This window comes from Hippichthys cyanospilos, chromosome 1 (assembly GCF_059441005.1).
Source record: "Hippichthys cyanospilos isolate Australia breed blue-spotted pipefish chromosome 1, RoL_Hcya_1.0, whole genome shotgun sequence".
Lineage (NCBI taxonomy): Eukaryota > Metazoa > Chordata > Actinopteri > Syngnathiformes > Syngnathidae > Hippichthys > Hippichthys cyanospilos.
This window is the reverse complement of record NC_142369.1, coordinates 12,830,407-12,850,399: the sequence shown is the minus strand read 5'-3', so window position 1 is coordinate 12,850,399 and position 19,993 is coordinate 12,830,407. Positions and strand designations below refer to the sequence as shown.

General features: G+C 39.6%; 1 protein-coding gene across 1 annotated transcript in view; it reads right to left on the bottom strand.

Moving 5' to 3' along the window:
* Nucleotides 1–19,993, bottom strand: part of kank1a (KN motif and ankyrin repeat domains 1a) — a 34,211-nt gene that overhangs the window by 13,116 nt on the left and 1,102 nt on the right. The window contains exon 2 of the mRNA XM_088427351.1: nucleotides 4,136–4,279. Coding sequence (XP_088283477.1) covers nucleotides 4,136–4,172 — 37 coding nt within the window. The 5' untranslated portion in view covers nucleotides 4,173–4,279. The remainder of the gene's footprint in view (nucleotides 1–4,135; nucleotides 4,280–19,993) is intronic.

The window sequence follows — 19,993 nt, the reverse complement described above, 5'->3', positions numbered from 1 at the left end:
TGACTCCAGTCCATCACTTCCTCCAATCAGAGCATCAAAATAAATTGGATGCCCCTCCCCCAACTCCTAATCCAAGTCATCCACGAGTCCATTCCTACCCCAAAACAATCGTTGCAGTGTCAGAGTGGGAAAACTGCGCCGTCATTGTTTACCCGCCGGGGAGACGCTCCTAGAGGGACGAACGCCCGGTCGCCGACGGCGGCGACTGTCCTCGCCGCAGCGGAGCGAGGCACGCGACAGGGTTGACGGCAGCTGTTGTTGCGCTTCTTACAATGCAACAGCAGTCACGTCAAATAGATGCAAGCACTGTATAGTGGTGGGAGACACAACTCCCTTCACAGCAACCAGTAGTTTGGCAGATAATTAGCACAAAAAAAAGAAGCTTTTAGCCAGTTACTGCCACTCTTCGCTAAAGGCGACTGTCAAATTAAACAGAAAACAAAGACAATTCTGTATTGTGGTTATAAAACAACGACAAAGTATCTGACAGCGAATATACACTGGGAAACTCGAGATAACTGGACTAAAATAAAAATAAAATAAAAATGGACAAAAAAATGGCATCCCCACCCCAAATGAAACTCCAGCCTGCACTTTGCCAACGAGGTAAAACTTTCTACAGTCAGAACTGCTTTTGTTTGACCAGATGTTAACAGTATTTTACAATCCAATAAAATGCCTTCAAACATGGCGCAAAATTTGGAAATGCCTACTTTATTTTGAAGACAAAGACTTTAACTCTCGGGGTTTTGTTTAAAAACATTCAGATTATTCAACTGAATATTATGTTGACTGCAATATGCATACAGTATTCACTAGGGATGTGAGCTATCGATCACAATCATTTGACTGGAATCGGGGGGGAGGGCGAGGTTGTAAGGCAATTTAATTTATTACCATTACTATTTTTTTTTCCATTTTTAGGGTCTTGAAACCAACTACAAAAAAATCCAAAGTACACACATATTGCCAAAAGAAGCATGTTTTATACCAATGGTTCTTAAATGGGGATGCGAGTGCCCCTGGGGGAATGTGAAGGCACTTCAAGGGTACGTCATATTTTACGAGGGTATCTGCATGTATCAGTAAATCTAATGTAATGTCTTTTAGTGCCGTGACAGGTAGTTTTCCTTTCTAATTAGAAGAAATTTAATTGGAACATGAAGCAGCTTGTTGCTAAAGTTTTATGTAGATGCACAATGTTATTAGGCACACAATTTTCCTGCAGAGAGGCCAGAAATAAAACTGATGTTACATGATATATTATCTGAAGGCGCTGAATAGAAAATGCCTCAAATTAGCACTACAAATATTGCACTCAAATTTCATTAGTTTGAGATGGATCTTTTATTATTTTAACCACATCCAAAACCACGTTACGCTGGTCAGGGCGTATTGGGAAGAAAAATATTTCACAAGGGGTTGGTGCATTATTGAAAAAAGGTTGACAACCACCATTTTATACTATATGCACAGCCGGATAGCAAAACTACGTAAAGCCAGCCAATAAATGTGTGAGCCAAACCCGCTTACCCATATAAAAAGGTGTCATTTTGGCAGTTTTGCACAAAAAAAACAACAATTTGGATGCACGATTTTTAGACATTTGATTTTCTGACATCAATACATTGTTGAGATCGAATCGGGTCTCAATATTGACAGATGACTGATGGAGAAAAAAAAAATAAAGTGATCAAGACCCTCGTCCATTCACTACTTACAATATAAAAGTCAGACAAAAACATAATTAGCCTAATAATTTGAAACTTTGCGTAAAAACACGAGGTGACAGTTTTAAATTGAAAGACTTTCTCAGTAAAACAGAGACAAGCGGCACACAGCTAAAACATGACGCAAGTGGGTGGAGGGGGACTCCAGAGTCTACACACACATGCACACATCCACCCCTGCACACACACGCTTGGTATTTCCTGGCTGCTCTACAATCTTTATACGTCTAATTATTCATAAGAAAAACGATGTTTGAACGGCTCCCGGCGAGCATGGCGACACATCCGTCCCTGTAAAGAAGGAGGAAAGCCCCCCACCCCAAAAACAATACAAGTACACGCACGCTGCACATTCCTGCCCTTTTCTTGAGCGGACTGGCAACGGATGGCACAGAGCCAAATCGCTGGATTCTCCCCGGGGGCCCAGACGGACGCGCCACTGCCAAATCCAACAACTGGATCCGACGATGACGACGGCGAGGAAGTGCCAGCAACACTTTTCTCATAAATGGTCAAGGAAAACAAGTCAAATACACATGTGACGGCAGCTGGTTAATGCCAGAGAGAATGCCACAAAAGCTTAGCTGCCAGACTGCATTTGAACGCACCACCCACAACAGCCGAGAGTCTACGGGTGATCATTGATTGGGTTTTACCATTTAGAAAAAAAATTCTAGATACACGTGCACATGGAACACATTAGGTATCAATCTATTTTGTAAACAAATAGCAACTCATTTTCTGGCTAGCAGACATGACAAGCGTTTACTCCCTTGGCAGTATACAGAATTCATTTTTAAGCCAATCACATTAATATCAGCTTAGCCAAAACTAAAAAAATGATGTTAAACTAATGGTAGCAAACTTTGGCCATTTGCAGTCCAAAGTCTGATGTCATTTTGATGCCTTCGATATGACAAAGTGTATATAGTTTGGCCCCGACATTTTTGCTGGGTTGTTATCCTGGATGGATTTTTTTTCCGCAATCATTTATGGCCTACCACAGCTGAGGGTCATAACAGATTTGGGCCCAACGTAAGACATAAGCGGCGAAGACCCAGTCTTTTCTTTTTGATGCAGAACACCAATAGCAACAAAACTGCTGATTTCAAGACAAACAGGAGACTTTTTGAACATGTATACAACAAAACCTGCATGTGCAAAAATACATTCGCAGTTAGACGATATTCTCCCATACTATAGGTGGCAGTAAATGGACTCTACAGCATTCAAAAAAACACTACCCTATAACAGAGGTAGACAATCCTAGTATGTTCAAACAATCTAAGTAATAAAGATGAAAGGTGGATGAAGCAAAGTGAAAGACGTATGCAAGAAATTGATACAAGTATGAAAATGAATGCTTATTGTTGATTTGGCAATTTCTTGCTTTTTACTATTTCAAGTCCTGGGGACCCAACAGTCTCCCCATTCAATCTCTAATCGTACCAAGACAGAATTTTAGCTATGCTTAGAGCATTACCTGTTTTCAGGTTACAGCTCCAAGGATACAAGTCTTTGGCTTTATCTACTGGACTCACATTTTTCAAGAACGATGCATTTGATAAAATAAAGGAGAAACTATCCAAGCATCTGAAATCATCTGGTCAACAGACTGTGCATTCCTGTGGGGATTGGCGAGACAGACCACTCTCTTCTCTTAGTCCGGCTTGGAATGCGGGGCCGTCTGCAGGTGTTTGCCCCCACCCCCGGGCGCTGGCCCTTCATTTTGCACCATAGCGTGAAAATCCTCCCAAAATGCACACACCCACACACACACAAAAAAAAAAAATTCCAACCAGTTTGAACGATTGCTCTAGAAGGTTTTATGAACTTTGACATGTACACTCACGGACCACAAAAAATGTGCTGCGGCACACATTCTATCTGTAGAAAGATAACTGGGAAGACATGGCTGTTTACCTTGTCGGATATTGCCTGAATTTTACTCCATACGTTCAAATACACCCACTGGAGAGTTATAGCGCGGCCTAGTGGGCCAAGTGGCCAGTTACAGCTGAATTAACTAAAATATCGGAATACAATTTCAAAGATCAGCTTTTACTTACAAAATCAATCAACAATATTTCAGCCTGCAGTGTTTTCTGACCAGTAACCGAATTATTGTGTTCTGCGTTTTCTACACCCCAATTAGAAATAGCGGTGTATTTAAAAAAAAAAAAAGGAATGGAAATTCAATTTTTTTTTTTTTTTTTTTTTTTTTTAATTTCTCAAATCGACAAATTGCATTTCCAAAATACATGTACTTGCACTGGCTAGCGCACTGCTGCAAAACATGGCCAGTCAGGCACCATGAGGCCTCTAAAATTGCGACTCTTCCAATGGAAGAGGAACGATTAGCAGGTCATTAACGCACCATGATGTGGTGAGGTGAACGAGCTTACCTGGACCGTTGCCATTCACGTGCACCGTTTGAGCCATGGTCGCCGTAGAGCGCACTCAGTCCCGCACCAGCACCATCAACAAGAACAACAACATGTACCAGCGTTGTGCAAAGGCCATACGTCAATTCCAGAACACCATGCAAACTGTAGACAAAAAATAAAACACACATACACACAATACCAGTTAGTGATGCAGATTAAAGATGTGAGGACATTGGTGATGTAATCAACACATAATATCAAAGACAGCGGTGTAATAAAGCCAATTAACATATGTAACTTCTTTTACAAAAGGTGGTAGTGACAACACATCCCACAAGGCATCCTCCAAGGGTTAATTAAGCGATGTTCCGATCTAGTACTGTGTCATTTTGGCTTTTAAAGCATGCGGGGTTTACCTGTCGGCCTCATGCTAACGTCCTCTAACTAGGAGCACACAAAAAGAGCAACCGACAAGCGGAGCGCAAGCCTGCAACGGAGGGAAGGGTAGGGTTCACGTGGCTAAGTTTAGACGATGTTGTCAAATGACAAACTAAGCAAAGTGTATACTAAAAGGGGAAATGGGCCCTTTCGGATGCCTAGGGAATGTGGCTCAAGTTCGTATGCAAAAGGCCTACAGGTTCAGGTAGGTCACATGTAAAGCTCGGGCCTTGAGTGACTTTTATTTAAAAACACAATTGGGTTTAATGAACACACACACAAAAACATAGGTTGACTTGAAACATCACTGTCAATATGTATGAAGATGTAAAATCTGATGAAGATGAGAGCTGTGAAAAAGTCAATTATGTCAAGTAAGCTGACCATAAAAATATCAGCCTCAAAGTGATCATTTCCAATTAAAAGAATGACAAACATAAGCTGCTATTCCATTTTTGCTAGGTGAAACTAACCTGCCACCACATTAGTTAGACAATGTTGCAGAGACGGTATGTAAAGGCCGTTTTAAGATACGACTCCATTTCTTGTGTGGGTGCGCCATCTAGTGGCTAAATACTTGACGCTATTTGTGAGGAAAAAATATTTTAGTAACGATCTACATTAAAGCCAATTTAATCAAATGGAGCTTCCGAAAAGAAAGAAAGTCGTGAACTTCCCAAAAAGCATAAGGCTTGTATTATTCAAAAATTAGAACGTGTCACAACAAACAATTTAGATGTTCAACTTTTAGCCAGGGAGAAGTCATGCATGAAACGTGCCCAGTGAGCTCATCAGCAAGTTATTAACCTCAGTGGCTACAAAGCAGCTCCACTCGAGTTATACTCATAAAATATGAGGCATCGCCTGTAAGTGACTTAATAACACAATTACATCGGGAATGTACATATATCTCTGCACATGTGAAGTAAATGGTAGGTTTATTGATCTTAAATGGTCCAGTAATGCTTACTCCATAATCTGATGGAATAATTGATAGGAAAATTCATTTTAAAAATATTTTTCAAGTTGATGAATGCATGTATGTTTGGTTTGATGACAACTCCATAATTCCATCACCAAACAACACTTCAACGTGATTATGTTCACAAACCGTAACTTAGATTTGCCGACGACTAAACAACACTATAACCTTTCCCCCAAATAAGTGCTTTATACTAAATTATCTACACGGTTCCTGAAAAGATGTGTGTTAAGTTTGTTGGAGATTCAGAATTGTCTTCAACATTTATGCATACAAGGTAGATTTTAAACTCTGAATTGACTTGAATGTCAAAATTTAAACGTTCATCACCTTCAATCAACATGTTGACATTCCCCAACCACATGAAACACTCTTAACCTATCAGCAAAGTGGGCAACCTAAATGCTAATGCTGCCAAAAGTGAGGAAAAATGAGGAGAAAAAAAACTCACCATCGTTCACTGCAAAAGAGTAAAAAAACAAACAAAAAAAAACAGATTTGTATGTCAGCTGCCTTAAAGCGCACACACAAACCAGAATGACTCGTTCTGCTCGCAGACATTACGTAAACAAAGGAGGCACACGTTTGTTCATTAGTTTACCCACTCCCTTGTAAAAGTTCGAAAAATTGGAAGAAATAGTCGACAGCATGGTGTTTCTCGCCACCCCACAATAACAGTTGCAATTGCAGATTTATTGGAGGGGGGGCACAGAAATAAAACCCCTGAAGAGAAAAAGTATCTTGTCTTCTTCATTATGTACACATAATGCGAACCATTACTACCTTATCTGTACCAACAATTGTATGTACTGTATCACTATTTTGCTTGGGAAATGTGACTTAAGTAATATTGAGTGTGACAACAGTGCCCCCTTGAGGCAAGAGCGTGATCTCTTCAGACAAAAAAATCTAAACTACAGGCCAAGTGCAAAGGAACTTTGAGAAGCAATATTGCCTAGTTGTTAAAAAACTGAATCAGTCCAAACACGCCGCATAGTTAGAGTGTCCAATAAGTGTGAGTTTACCGTTTCACACAATGTGACAGATTTGGCGCCTTCTCCTCCTTCCCCGCCACATGTCTCATCCCTGTCCCGCCTGCACTTGAGAGAGGACAATGTGGAGCCACGCATTTGTTTAGTGACATCCTGGTGAATGTCACTCGACAGCCACTGAGGAAGGCCCGAGAGACGCCATGCAAATCAAGTGTCCATATCATTTTAATACATTTAGCACACAATAGTTTAGATACTAAATTATTTGAAGAGGTACAAAGAAAAACTAATGAGAATAGATGTATTTGTTGTGCCGTATAGTGCCAACTACTGCCCAGAAGTATTTAATGTCAGATTTGTTTTTGTCTTATATGTCAGTGACTGATAGCGGCAGCCCCCACAAGTACTGATGCCTTAAAACAGAGGTTCTCAAATTGAGGTGTGTTAAGGCACTTCAGTGGGTATGTGAGATTTTGAAAGGATTTTTGTCGGTGCAATATCAGCAAATCTAATGCAATGCATGGTCTTGCTCTACATACGTATTGCATTTCAAATTAAGAGCAAATTAATTGGAACATAACTGCAAAATTGAGTTGCAGTCACTCTCGCAAAATGTTGTATGGCTCTGCTAAATTTCATGTGGACGCACATTAGTGTCAGTGATAATTTTTCAGCGGATATGCCAAAATCAAAACACCCTCTTTCCTCTGGCGCTGTTGACTAAAATACATCTAGAAATACCAGTACAGTTTTTTCAAAAGATTCCTTGGTAAAACTGATGAAAAGGCCTTGGAAGAAAAAAAAACAATAAATAAAAAATCCTAATTGGTCAGGACCCAGTCAGGACACCACTGTCCAGTCAATAATAGTCGGGAGCAAACAAAGCGCCGCCATCCCCACGACACAAGTAGCCGCGATCAACTTTTGAAGCCAAAACGCTAAATGGGGCCATTCACCACACGGTTAATACCCGGCACAAAGCGGGCCCATCTGTTGAGCGCCTCGTCACCGGGTGGCGCGACGGCGCTTTAATCAAGCGGCGGACTGCGGCGACACCGGCGGCGGGGGTCCGATTAAGTGGCTTCCACATCATTAGCCGTCCGGGATATGGAGCCGGCTAATCTGGAAGCTCAAATGCTCCGACGCCCCGCTTAAGCTTAGCGCTCCATTTGGTGTCCGTTAATAAGACAGCGCACGGCTTTGGTGTAAAGCGCCAGGCCAAATGATTCTTCTCCGGCTCTCAAATCCTCATTTAGCCCTCATTAATTCAGTTTTCATGGAGATGGAGTACTTGAGTGGGCCCTGAAGAGGGGAAGCGCGGGACGGGCTCAGGCATGTGAAAAGAAAGAAAGGAGTGGGGAGGGAGGGCGCGGCGTGAGGACTGATCCCATTAAAGTGGAAGGCCGGTGATTTGCTGGGCGAGGGACGGGACGGTATCGCGCTCCCATCTGGGTTTTGACGACGCTCGCCGGTTTATTCCCCAAATTTGAAAGTCTAATGGGGAAGAGGGGAAGAGGGGGGGGGAGACATCAAGTGTGTGCAATAGATTCGTTCAACTTTTGAACAAGCCACAGGAAGTTGCATTGTAAGCGACCTACAATGCAGCATCTTCAAGTCCAAACAAAGAAAACGACACTTATTCCAGACTTGGAATATTCCGGAATTGGTGTTTGCATTATGATTGGAGTAAGTTGCTTCTCTTTTTGAGCCATTTTACGTTATTTATCTTACTCAATGCCAGGGACGTATTTATTTATTTATTTTTTAAGAGTCTAGACATTAAATCCCAGATATTTAAGTATTAAATCGACACTTAAGTATTCTAGGGACATTAATTTCCAGATACTTAAGCATTAAATTGATACTTAAATATCTGGGATTTAATTTCTGGACTCTTTAAAAAAATAAATAAATAAATAAAAAGGTGAAAATATGTCCCTGGCATTGAATGAGTTCATTTTATTTATTTTTTTTTTGTCCAAATTGTACTGTTCAAGGTTTTAAAATACTACTTATATTTCAATATTTCTGATCTTTTGGGGATATTTGTATATATTGGATCTAATACAATGTAATTTGTCACATTCTTTGTCAAATATGTCAAATAATATAATATTTTGCTAGTAAATATTTTTTAAATATTTTTATAATTAAAAATTTTGCGTTTGTTTCCATCACATTTGTATTTATTTTAAATAGTGTATTCTTTGATTTTGTATTTTGCTCATTCACTGCATTCGACAGCTATAGACATCAAATATCCATTTTTACTTAGCTGGATTATTTTTTTTTTTTTTTTAACGCATTCAGTGGTGTTGACATCTATACCGGAAAAATCCAATTATACATTATTGCTTATATTATTATCTACAATATTTCAATGTTTTTTCTAATGTAGAATTTTTTTTAAATTGTACTTATTTTTCATCAGGTTTTATTTGTATATTTTGTCCAGTATCTTTGGAATCTTTAATTTAAAATGTGTGCATTGTAGAATTATTATTTGTACTTATTTCCCCACAATATTAATATTTGGACATTGGCATTGTTTAATATTTGTTATTTCCACCAAACCCTTTTCTATTGAATATTTTTTAGATATTTTACCAAATGCTCGTCATTATTTCCTTGGCTTACGGTGTGTATTTTTCTTAATTTTTTAGTTGTTGATTTTTTTTCTCATTAGTTTACTTAATCTCATTTTGTATACATTTGGGATTGCTATTTTTAACTGATGCAGCTAATGTTTCCAAGTGACCTTCTTCCTCCACTAGCAAATTTGTCTCCATCCGTGCGGCGACAATACTGATAACCAAGAGTGGAAAAAGATCTCGGAGGTGGAGCTTGGTGCAGGAATGACAACAAAGAGGCCTCACAAAGTTGGCGGACGGAAGCCGTAATAAGCGGCGGGGACTCAACGAGCACTTCCGCGTCACCCTTTCCTTTATCTTGGCCTCGGCCTGCGGTCACAAGGTCAAAGGCTAGCAAAACACAAACCGGCCCCGGCATGTACGACACCGCCACTACGGTATTGTGTCGGGGGGGTGGGGGACCTGCGCTGACATTCCTGTGGTAACACTGCAGCATTATGGAGGAACCCCAATGCCCCACTTCCCTTCCTGCACGACAAAACTATTAGCTTTCAGGTCTCAGACCTGGAGGTTGTTGGAGATTTTAAAAAAAAAACTAAAGCGTTAAAAAAAAAAAAAAAAGTCATCTGAATTACTTTATCATATGAAATGTTATATTACAGTTCTCACAAACCTAAGGTTTTGCTGTACAGAGCATTACAGTATACTGATTCGTTATCGCAATAGTCACTAGAATGACAAGTTAAAGGAAGAGCAAGTGTTCTATATCCAACACACTGAGATTCATCAAAATAGAGGCAGCACCTGTTGCTTCCCAAAACAAATATTGACCGGACGGCGTGCGCCTGCCTCACCCGCTACTGATGTCTGCTGCCTGATTATGCAAAGTAAGCAGTAGCAACACAAAGTACTTGTGACAACAACGGCCGAAGGTCAAGAGCATTTATTCCATTATGTCTACTATGCCAGCCCGGCAGTACTACAAGACGGAAGGGGTCATGTGATCTGTGGACGGGGTTGCCTTAGAGATGAGGCCTTCCACTCGCTGGATGGAAACTGAAACCTGAGAAAGGTTCATGTCCCTTGTCACACAGCTTCATCGCCATTCCACGGACAAGGGACTAAAGGTCGGATTAGTCCAGCGTCAATGCGGCACATAAGGGATGTTTAATGCTATATGCACATGTAGTGGACCATAATTAAGGATTGGCCCAACCTAATTCACATAAATTCACTAGCAACCTAGTAACGCTGTCTTTGATGTCTTGTCAATGGCAGTGAATATTCTTCTGTGAAATGGCAGACGAAGTCCGTTAATTATTGCAAGTCATTCCTTTCTTCGATATACTGTATGTCAGCGACAAGTAGAATAACAAACTATCATTGCTAGCGTACTGATAAGCTCGTTATGAAATCTTGCAATGCAAGGAAATTGTGCAAAGGACTGACCTGGATGAAACTACATCACACAAAACCTAGTCATTTTTTGGTCATGTTTTTTTAAGAATAATAAAAAAACAAAAGACCACATGAATTAAGAATAAATATGTTGAACATAATACTCATTCAACTAAATATGTTGAATATAATATTCAACTATGAGTAACTTGCACAAATGACAAGAGTGAATGTCCTTATAACTTCAATTAAAGCACTCCAATGCATTCTGCATTTTCATTTTTAATTTCTACTGTTCACCCCTACTAACTGAGTAGAATTGGTACCAGGCTGAATATTGAAAATGAAAAAAATGCTATTTTATTCATTCTAATTTTTAAAATTAATAAGCCAATTAATGAATAGTGTGTATTTTTTTTATTATTTTGGTCAAAAATCTGCATTGGCCTTAAGTCCTTACTTGAAGCTATTATTAAATTATAGAGACAATATAGGTGAGAAAGGTGTGGATATTCTAGAGTTTTATGGCTCCATTCTAGGAGGCTTGATTTTTTTTTCTTTTTAAATAAATATCATTTCAAAACACCATATGTACATACATACATTATTGGTGTGGCTTTACAGACGAAATGCAGTTACAAATTTCTACATAATTTTTGCACATTTGAACTTATAGTTCAATTTGACTTCGTAGTCGTTTCGACTTCACATTTAGTGATACTGGAAAAAGTGCGAGGCTTCAAATTAAAAGTTGCCATGTGGGCCATTACCAGCAGCAGATAAGATCAACTGTGTCACCAGGGGAGCTAATCTGCACTGTAAACAAAGTGCTGCAGACCGCAAGAGGAAATCATTTACTGCTGCTGTTAAAACGCCCTCCACCCCACCAAGCGCTCTTTTCGGGAATAAACACTTTGCCAATGCTGACTGATTTTATGGAGGGGATTCCAATGAGGGGAGCGGAAAAATGTCATCGCTTTTAATTGGGGCATGCTTGTTGCCACAGACGTTGTGTGGGCAAACCACAGTGCCAGCTGCAAATGGTTGCCAACATTTTTAAGGTTGTGTTGGTGGTCTTCTACTATATTGTAAGGTATGAAAGGCTTGATGGTTTACCGATAAACCCTGATGAAAGTAGTTTTGTGGTTTTTCCCATCTGGTAGAAAAAAAGCGAAAGAATAGAGAAGGCAAATGGTTATAGAAGACAGCCAAAAAAGGCATCAAATTATACAAAAGGCCATGCAGTGACTGTCTATTACAGCTGCACAATTAATTGAATTTCAAGCGCGATCACTATATTGGCTGTCACAATTAAACCGATCCTCTGCGATATTAACAAAGTCAAGCACGTTTTTTGATTACAAGTCAAATCGAGCACTTTGTCATCCTACCACCAGGGGGCAATGTTTACCACATGTTTGCATGACAAAAGCCTTAACATTTGTCACCCTAATATTATTTACCAGTATGAAATGGCATGGAGTTTCTCACCTGATGTCAATTCAGACTAATATTTTGAAAAATTCAATTGACAAAAAGTTGGAATAAATTCAGTTTGACATAACCGAAAATGACATTTTGTCTGCTAATTGATTAAAATTTGCTTAAAAGTAAATAATGTGCTTGGTTCTAAGCAGGCTTATTTTTTTATCGTTTGCACTCAGCAAGTAAGTTAGCTGTGTTGTCCTGTGTGCCAGGTTTTTGCCATATGTAGGGGGAGTGAATTTGTTGTAATTATTTACTTTAAAAATACTAAACAAAAATGCCATTCATCTGTTGAAGCACCACACTCCACCTTGGCAACCCAGGGGTAGTATAGAGTAATTCCCAAATGTACATAGATGCTCAAAACTGCTCGGTCACGGTTTACCCAAAGAAGATAAAGAATATATGACAGACTATTGTTGTATTGTCCATTTAGCATCAAATTTGACCATGAGAGATGTCCACAGGTTTATTTTTCCACCCAATGCTTGATAAGGTGACAACTCCATTTGAAGTCAGCAGGCAGCACGGATTTACAGCTCACGTGCGACTCTAACGTTTGCACGTCAATAAAACAAAGAAGTGACAAAGTGTCATTTGGTGCTCACCAGTTTCAGGGCACATTTGCACAGTGACAATTTTGTTTTGGTTTTCAGAGGGACAGTCAATGCAAGGCTGCGGATAAGTGAGGCTGGAAAAGTGACACCCTTTTCGTATTATTTAAAAAAAACAAAAAACAATGGGTGGCATCAACAAGGGAAAAAATGTATAATTATTAATGGAATTGTTCACATTTGAACAATTGTTTTTTTTTCAACATTAAATTTAAAATGAAACGCAGAGCTGATCAAAAACACATTGTTCCAGAAAAAGATGTTATCTACTCACTTCAATCGGGTCCAAAGAGTACTCGAGCTACTTTGATCCAAACATTTCCTTCCCAGCTAGCGCTATATACACGGAGAGAAAACATCCCAGGGATTAACAAGGAGACGTCACTCGGCGCTGTCTCACACGGTCCGAGCGAGGGCCAATCAACACACAGCAACGCACACGCGCGCACACACACAGTAACCTGACAATAGCAGCCTGTGAGGGGCACTGAAACACGAGCAGCCTGGTGTGACTGGCCGGTCGGGGGCTTTGAGGATTCTCTCAACTGTAAAACGGTGGCATCCCCGGGAAAGGAGACGACGACATAGTCCAGCCGTGTTGTGTGGAGAATGAGATGGCTTTGGACCGCAAATTATGACACGGCCAGAAATTGGAATGAAGAGGTCTTTAAGAAAATAAATACATTCAAAAAAAGTGACATGCCGGCCGATAGTTCCACCCGTCACGACTGTCAGTAATGAGCATTACATATTACACTGGCTGTAATAGACGAAAAGGTTTTTTTTTAAATTCCACGTATAAAAAAATGCCGTATATACACAAAAAAAATTGTCTAATTTGCATTTTTCACCTGTATTTTTTATGGCTATATATTTGACTGTAATTTTCTCATAAATATCACCAATCCATCCATTTATTTTGTAGAGGCACTTATCCTCACAAAGTTCACAGGCTTGCTGGTGCCTATCAAAGCTGGCTTTCGGCAGTACGAGGGGGAAACCCTGAACTGGTTGCCAGCCAATCACAGGGCACACAGAGACAGATAAACTTTCATGCATCCAATCACACCTAGGGACAATTCAGTATGTCCAATACAGTTGCCATGCATGTTTTTGGAATGTGGGCGGAAGTCTGGGAGGGATGCCCGAAGAGAACCCATGAGGGGTTGGGGAAAACATGCTAACGCCACACAGGAGGGCCGGAGCCAGCCGGATTTGAACTTGCATCCCTTTAACTGTGAGGTGGACATGATATTCACTGCGCACCAAGCTGTGCCACCAAGCTAATAATGTTTTGGAGCTGATTTAATTTACCAGTTAAAGTGGTTTGTTTGGCTTGATATTTGTTTTTTGGCGCTGCCGCTGGCCACTATTGATATTACATTTTTTAGTGAGAAAGGATGATGTGGTCAGTCGGTGACGCACACATATTTTTGTCTCTGTGAAATCTGGCCCACGACTGTAAGTTGTACTTTTTTTTGTAAAAATGTTGATGTATGATAATATGGCCAAAATGAGTTTGTTGATGTAACAACTTGTGACCGTGGATAACATGCCAGCTAATATTAGTTATCTTCATCATGTTATATAGTGCTGCCCTGTATGCGTTTAGCTCGTTCGCATTTTCGTTTATGCCAGGTATCTCCCTTGAAATTAATAGCTTTTGTGATTCAGTTTTATGATTGAGTTCATGTAATTTGCCTCCCAGTCCGCAGTAAAAATCTCAAGCGCTGACGGGTACGTGGTAATAAAAGGGGTTGGAGACCACTGCTTTAGAGGACCAGAGATGGGCTTGGCCATGCGGAGGGTCTTTGCTCTATGGCAGTAAACAAAGTTGACGTGCCGACTTTCATGATGTAATTGTTTCAGAAAGGGAAAAAAAAAAAAAAAAAAACAAAAACGGAATGACATCTTTGGTCTGGCCAAATTCAGGAAGACGCCTTAAGGAATGCATCCACTTGACAGGCAATGTCTGTGCACGCCTGCATAGCTGAAGGCTTTATCAAAATAATCAACAGAAGCCTTTGCCCGCCTTAAACAAAAAAAAAAAACCATTGAAACAAATAAAACTTCTTCCTCCTTGTATGCAAGTAAACGCTAGAAGCTCAAGTCGTCCAGTGTGGGGAAGTCACCAGATGAGAAACGAGATCTTCTAGCATGATGGCCACGGATGATGCCCGACAAAGCACATGACAAGTGAGTGAAAAGAAAGGGATTAACATACCAGGAAACAAGACATCATTGTGAAACACACTTTAGGATTTACTGGAGGGTTAATCCAACCACAGGGGAAAAGAAAAACTAGCGCTTTTTTTTCCCTCGCTCACAACTAATTAAATCTGCAAGCACTGACAAACAGGCCTTTTTTTTTTCTCAACAGCAAATGTTGAGAATGAGCATTAGACTTAGTCGTAGGGCAGACGAGAACATGTTTAGAAATGTAGCCATTGTATTCCAAAACACAAATTAAATATAGTATCTAAGAATTCAGCAAAACAACCTCCATTTTTTTGCTTCAAAAAATTGTAGCTGCTTCATATTGGAAATGGACCTTTTAAGATTGTCATATTTCTTCTTATAGACAATTGTCCACCCAATTTCATGTTGATCCGTGAAACTAATGAAAGGGTAAAGCTTTTGCTAACTTTCCAAGAGGTGCTGCTAATTGTTTTCTTACAATAGATTTTGACAGCTGCTTGAGTGTCTCAATATGCTCAAAAGATTGTTTTTTGTTTTTGTTTTTTTTGCAAATTCATGTTATGTATCATGTTGAAAATGTATCAGAGCGACACAAAATTGGATCAAAAGCACTAAATGGAGACTCAATACTAAACAGAATGTCAAACATTTTGGTTTTATTAAGCAGCAATTTGGGGCAAATGGAAATCGACTTGTAATTTTGCATACTGACAGCGAATTTATCCAAACGTATGCCAGTTTTTAAAATGTATCCTGGACAAGTGGAGTGTTTGAATGAGTTACTGTCAGTATTGAATATTTTTAGAATTATTTTAATGAGTATTCAAATTATTGGAGAAAATTTTGTATGAAAGTGTTTAAAACATTTTTTTCAATTACTGTCTATTTACCAATGATTGTTGTTTATTTAGTCTTAAAAAAAAAAACAAAAAAACGCCCAAACCAATTTAGTCATTTGTTACGGTCATTGTTTTCTAAAGTAAAACTAGATGTTTGCAAATTGTCTTATTCTGATTAAAAGTGAAAGATTAGTATTTCATAGTTTCATAAAGGACTACAAAATTCAATTAACAGTCACCGTTGAGAGGTTGAAATTAGAGGATCGTGACAATTTTTCGTACGATGGCTCTACTTGATAAATAAAATAGCATTATTGATTAATTTTGAGAGCTGTACTTGCCATGAACAAGGGGGTGCATTACAATTGGTAGGCTAGTCTGGACACATCAACAGGCGTTAGCACTAGCGTCAGCGCTCTTTTTGAACTCAAGCCCCAATTCCAACTCTAAATGCTAGCATCACGCTAAGCGTACCAAAAACACAAAAACTACTCGTGGTAATGGCCCACAAAATGACCAGCGTACAGGAAATGCGATACTGACATTGTGCTAGTACTAGCATCTAGCACTATAATCCGTAAACATGAGGCAAAACATTCAGCGCCAATCCCTTTGATTTTGCTGAGCCTCACAATCCATAAATCACACTTGAAAACGGATTTGCAGCAGCTCTGCCAGTCCTTTGATGAACGCAACAATGAACTTTCTAAGAAAAGTGCAAGCAAGAGGGCACTTGCCTGCTTGCTGGCAGCTGCGGGCATTAGAATGTCACATGTATGACATTTCAACAAGAGTTTCATTTAAGTATATTTTCCATGGTTGCACCTCGAGGGTTTCTTATGTGATATTAGATATTAATAATCTAATCTCATGTTAACATTATGTAAGGCAAGGTTTTCGACAATGCTGTTATTGAGGGACTCTTAAGACCCATTTATATCAAACACCGCCATTGTATTCAGTTCTGTACACATTGTGAAGTTCCCAATAAGCTAAACCGTCAACTTTTCAGCACCGTTTCGTTTGCATACCAGGGTCCAACATGAAGCCTTTTGGGTAGTGGCCATGTTGAGCCAACATTAGCCAAATTGTGAAGGCCGTGATATAAAGCAATAATTAAGAAATGTCATAATTATGTATACATGAAGGCCTATTTGAGGAAAAAATTGTGATGCTTGTAGACTTACGGTACAGTAGACGTACAGCAGCATCAGTGAGCAGGGCATCTGCTTAAAAAAATACTAGACGCTCCAAACCACATTATATAGTCGTAGATAGATTAAAAAAAATGCTTAGCAAAAAATATTATGTAAATGTGGATAAAATAGTGAAGCGTGTAGTCTCGTGCATCAAAATGCCCCAAAGTACAGTGAGCAATGCAGCCGCTTAAAAACAAAACAAAACAAAATATACCAACACTCTCCACTCACCAATACATACATAATGGGATTTTAAAACAATACTTAAATTCATACTTGTCGGGAAGAAAAGCGATGTGTAGTTGTGGCCAAAATGTATTAGCGTAAAAAGCATCAGTGGGCAATTGAAGGAGCCCATTTGGAATATATATATATATATATATATATATATATACACACACACACACACACACACACACACACACATAGGTACACACACACACACACACACACACACACACACCAGCTGAGCGATATGCCCAAAAAGAGTCAACCTGAACAATCACGATTTTAATTGAACTAATAAACCCAACAAACCTTTATCAGTAAATAAATATTTTATTTATTATAAAATATATATAGTTTTAGACAAAATGTAAATTGATTTTAAGTCAGGATTAACATAAACTTTACATTTGAAGCTTGCACATAACTTGCTTAAATCTAACGGTTTGTTCACTAAATCCCAGGTGTAGTTTTAAGTTTCTTCTATGAGTCTCGGCAATCAATCCTTATTTATAAGTGTTATGATAAAGGACAGTCAGAAAATGAACGGCACTGAATGAGGTAAATAGTAACTATTGTAAACATGTTAGCGCTCGTCCACCACTGACAGTTTGTGAAATCAATGTTTTGCTAATTTAGTTCAGTTTCAAATCCTCAAATTTTTAACATGATGAATTTATTGAATGAATTTGATTTATTTCGCAGCACATTTATTTGGGGACTCCATTAATATCGGACCCTGCTACTATTTAGGATAATACCAAATAATAATAGATGACAACAACAACAACAAAAATATGCAACTAGCAACCCTATCTTTTACTGCAACTGCATTTAATGAGCCTGACTGTAAGATTTAAACCAAACTACGAAGCCATGCTTATTTGACAGTTACAACACCTTTGCCATTGTCCTTTCAAAAGATTCAAGTTGTTTTAACTATCCCAAAAGCTAACCGCACCTTGACCTTGAAACAAAGCTACATTCTTAACCATGATCAACTACGGAGGCACTGTTACTTTCCAAAACTTTCCTGCAAATTTAACTGCAGCAAATGACTGTGAAACCAAGCTAGGAACACAACCGTGACCTTAAAACCCAACCGAGAGTTATGCCATAGAATTTCACCTTCTGTTCTAAATCGTATCGAGTTGCGCTACACTGAAGCGTGCCGCTTACTGAATGTCTTTGGCTAATTACAGGCCGGTCGTGGAGGTCCTCATGCCACAACTAGAATAAACTCGCCCCCGCTGCGCCACACCGCAGATACCAGCGAGACCTTTCGAGGAGGTGTCGTCCAAAACATTCCTGCGCTGAATAAACGTATAAATTTGCCACTTTACGTTAGCGCCGAGCCCACGTGGCATATATTTTTAGCGTACCAAAAGTATGCGCGGATGTGCGGCCAAGAGCAAAATTACAAGTGAGCGACACCACCAAGTAAATACAGCTGCATCGAGGGAAGAAAGATTTTGACGTGCAGCACACGCGGGGAGCTTGCGGCGGTGGAAGTCATTTTCCCAGAGCAAATACTGAAACTGGGAGTGAGCTAACAACAGGGGGAAATCGAAGGAGGGGTCCTCCAAGGCCCAGCTTTAATCATGTGGACAGAGAGGTCGAGTCACCGCGGTGATAATTGAGGGACCTTTGCCATGAGTACACAGAGGCTGATGCGGACCCCGAGGGGCCCGCCGCTAAGCCGAATGTACCAAGCGACACCGGGCGGACCCTGCTTATGCGATGTATGCACAGCTTTGGCGCTAAGCTCGCTTGAGATGTGCCTGTGAAGTAAACGGGAGAACTACGGTACCGCTTCCTGAAAGTTTTAAGGCGCCACGTGACAAAAAGATGCGGTTGGGAAAATTAAACTCATCTTCATTCACATTTTGATTTTTGTCAGTTGCGTATTGTTGAGTGATTGAAAATGCAGTCAAAAGCCCAGTAGAAAAAGTCAAATACCTATACTGTAGTGCGCTTCTGATTAATAGTCACGGCTCCTCAGTGAGCTGCAGTAATATTAGTCGTTCTATGTGGAGGATAAAAAATGCATGCCTGGGACTATCATTCACTACCTGACAAAACTGCTGCTGTTATGGAGTGAGTTGAGTTCGGGGCCAGTATTCAGGACTTTTCTCTCCACCAATTGCTCCTAATTGGGATCAAAAAGATCACTTGAATTTTCACTCTGCAAAAACAGTGTTTCTTGACTTGTCGCAATCGATTTCATGTTTTCGCAACGTAATAAAGTTAGACTGGTCAAATTGTCACACTTGTCTGAACGAATCATTTGCTGAAAAAAAAAAATAATTGTAGTTAGTTTCATACGGTAAAAAGAAGAGAAACAAGACCTAAAGATTAAGGGGCAGGACAATCATTTGTTTTTTGCCTTATCTGAAAATACCACTCAAATTGACAGAAAAAGAAAACTGACATGACAAAGGCAGATAATGTGAAACATACCATACTTTTAGGATGGAAGCTTTCTATAAGTGTTGAAAAACACCGAAGGGAAGAGAATTTAATTAAACAACCATCACAATGCTCCACTTGACAGTTCAATTCAACGCTTAACTCCAGAAGAAGAGCATAGAAGCCTTGGGGTAGGCTTCAAGAGAAGGAAAAAAGGGCAGTTGAGTCCATCAGACCCCTAAAGGGAGGATTCAAGCTCTTCGTGGACACAATGGGGACCACCGGCCCCACCATTGTGCTCTGAAAACTCTCAAGTTCTTTTTAGTACACCTTTTGGAGCTAAAGAAAAATGTGTAGCGGCATGTGAATTACAGAAGGCCAGTCCAAAATGAAGCAAAACAACCTTACTATTTCAATTTAAGAAGACAACATTCTGCGCATTTTTGTCACCGTTTGAAACAGGTCTCTCCGTGTCTCAGATTTTTGTCAAAAGACACAAAATATC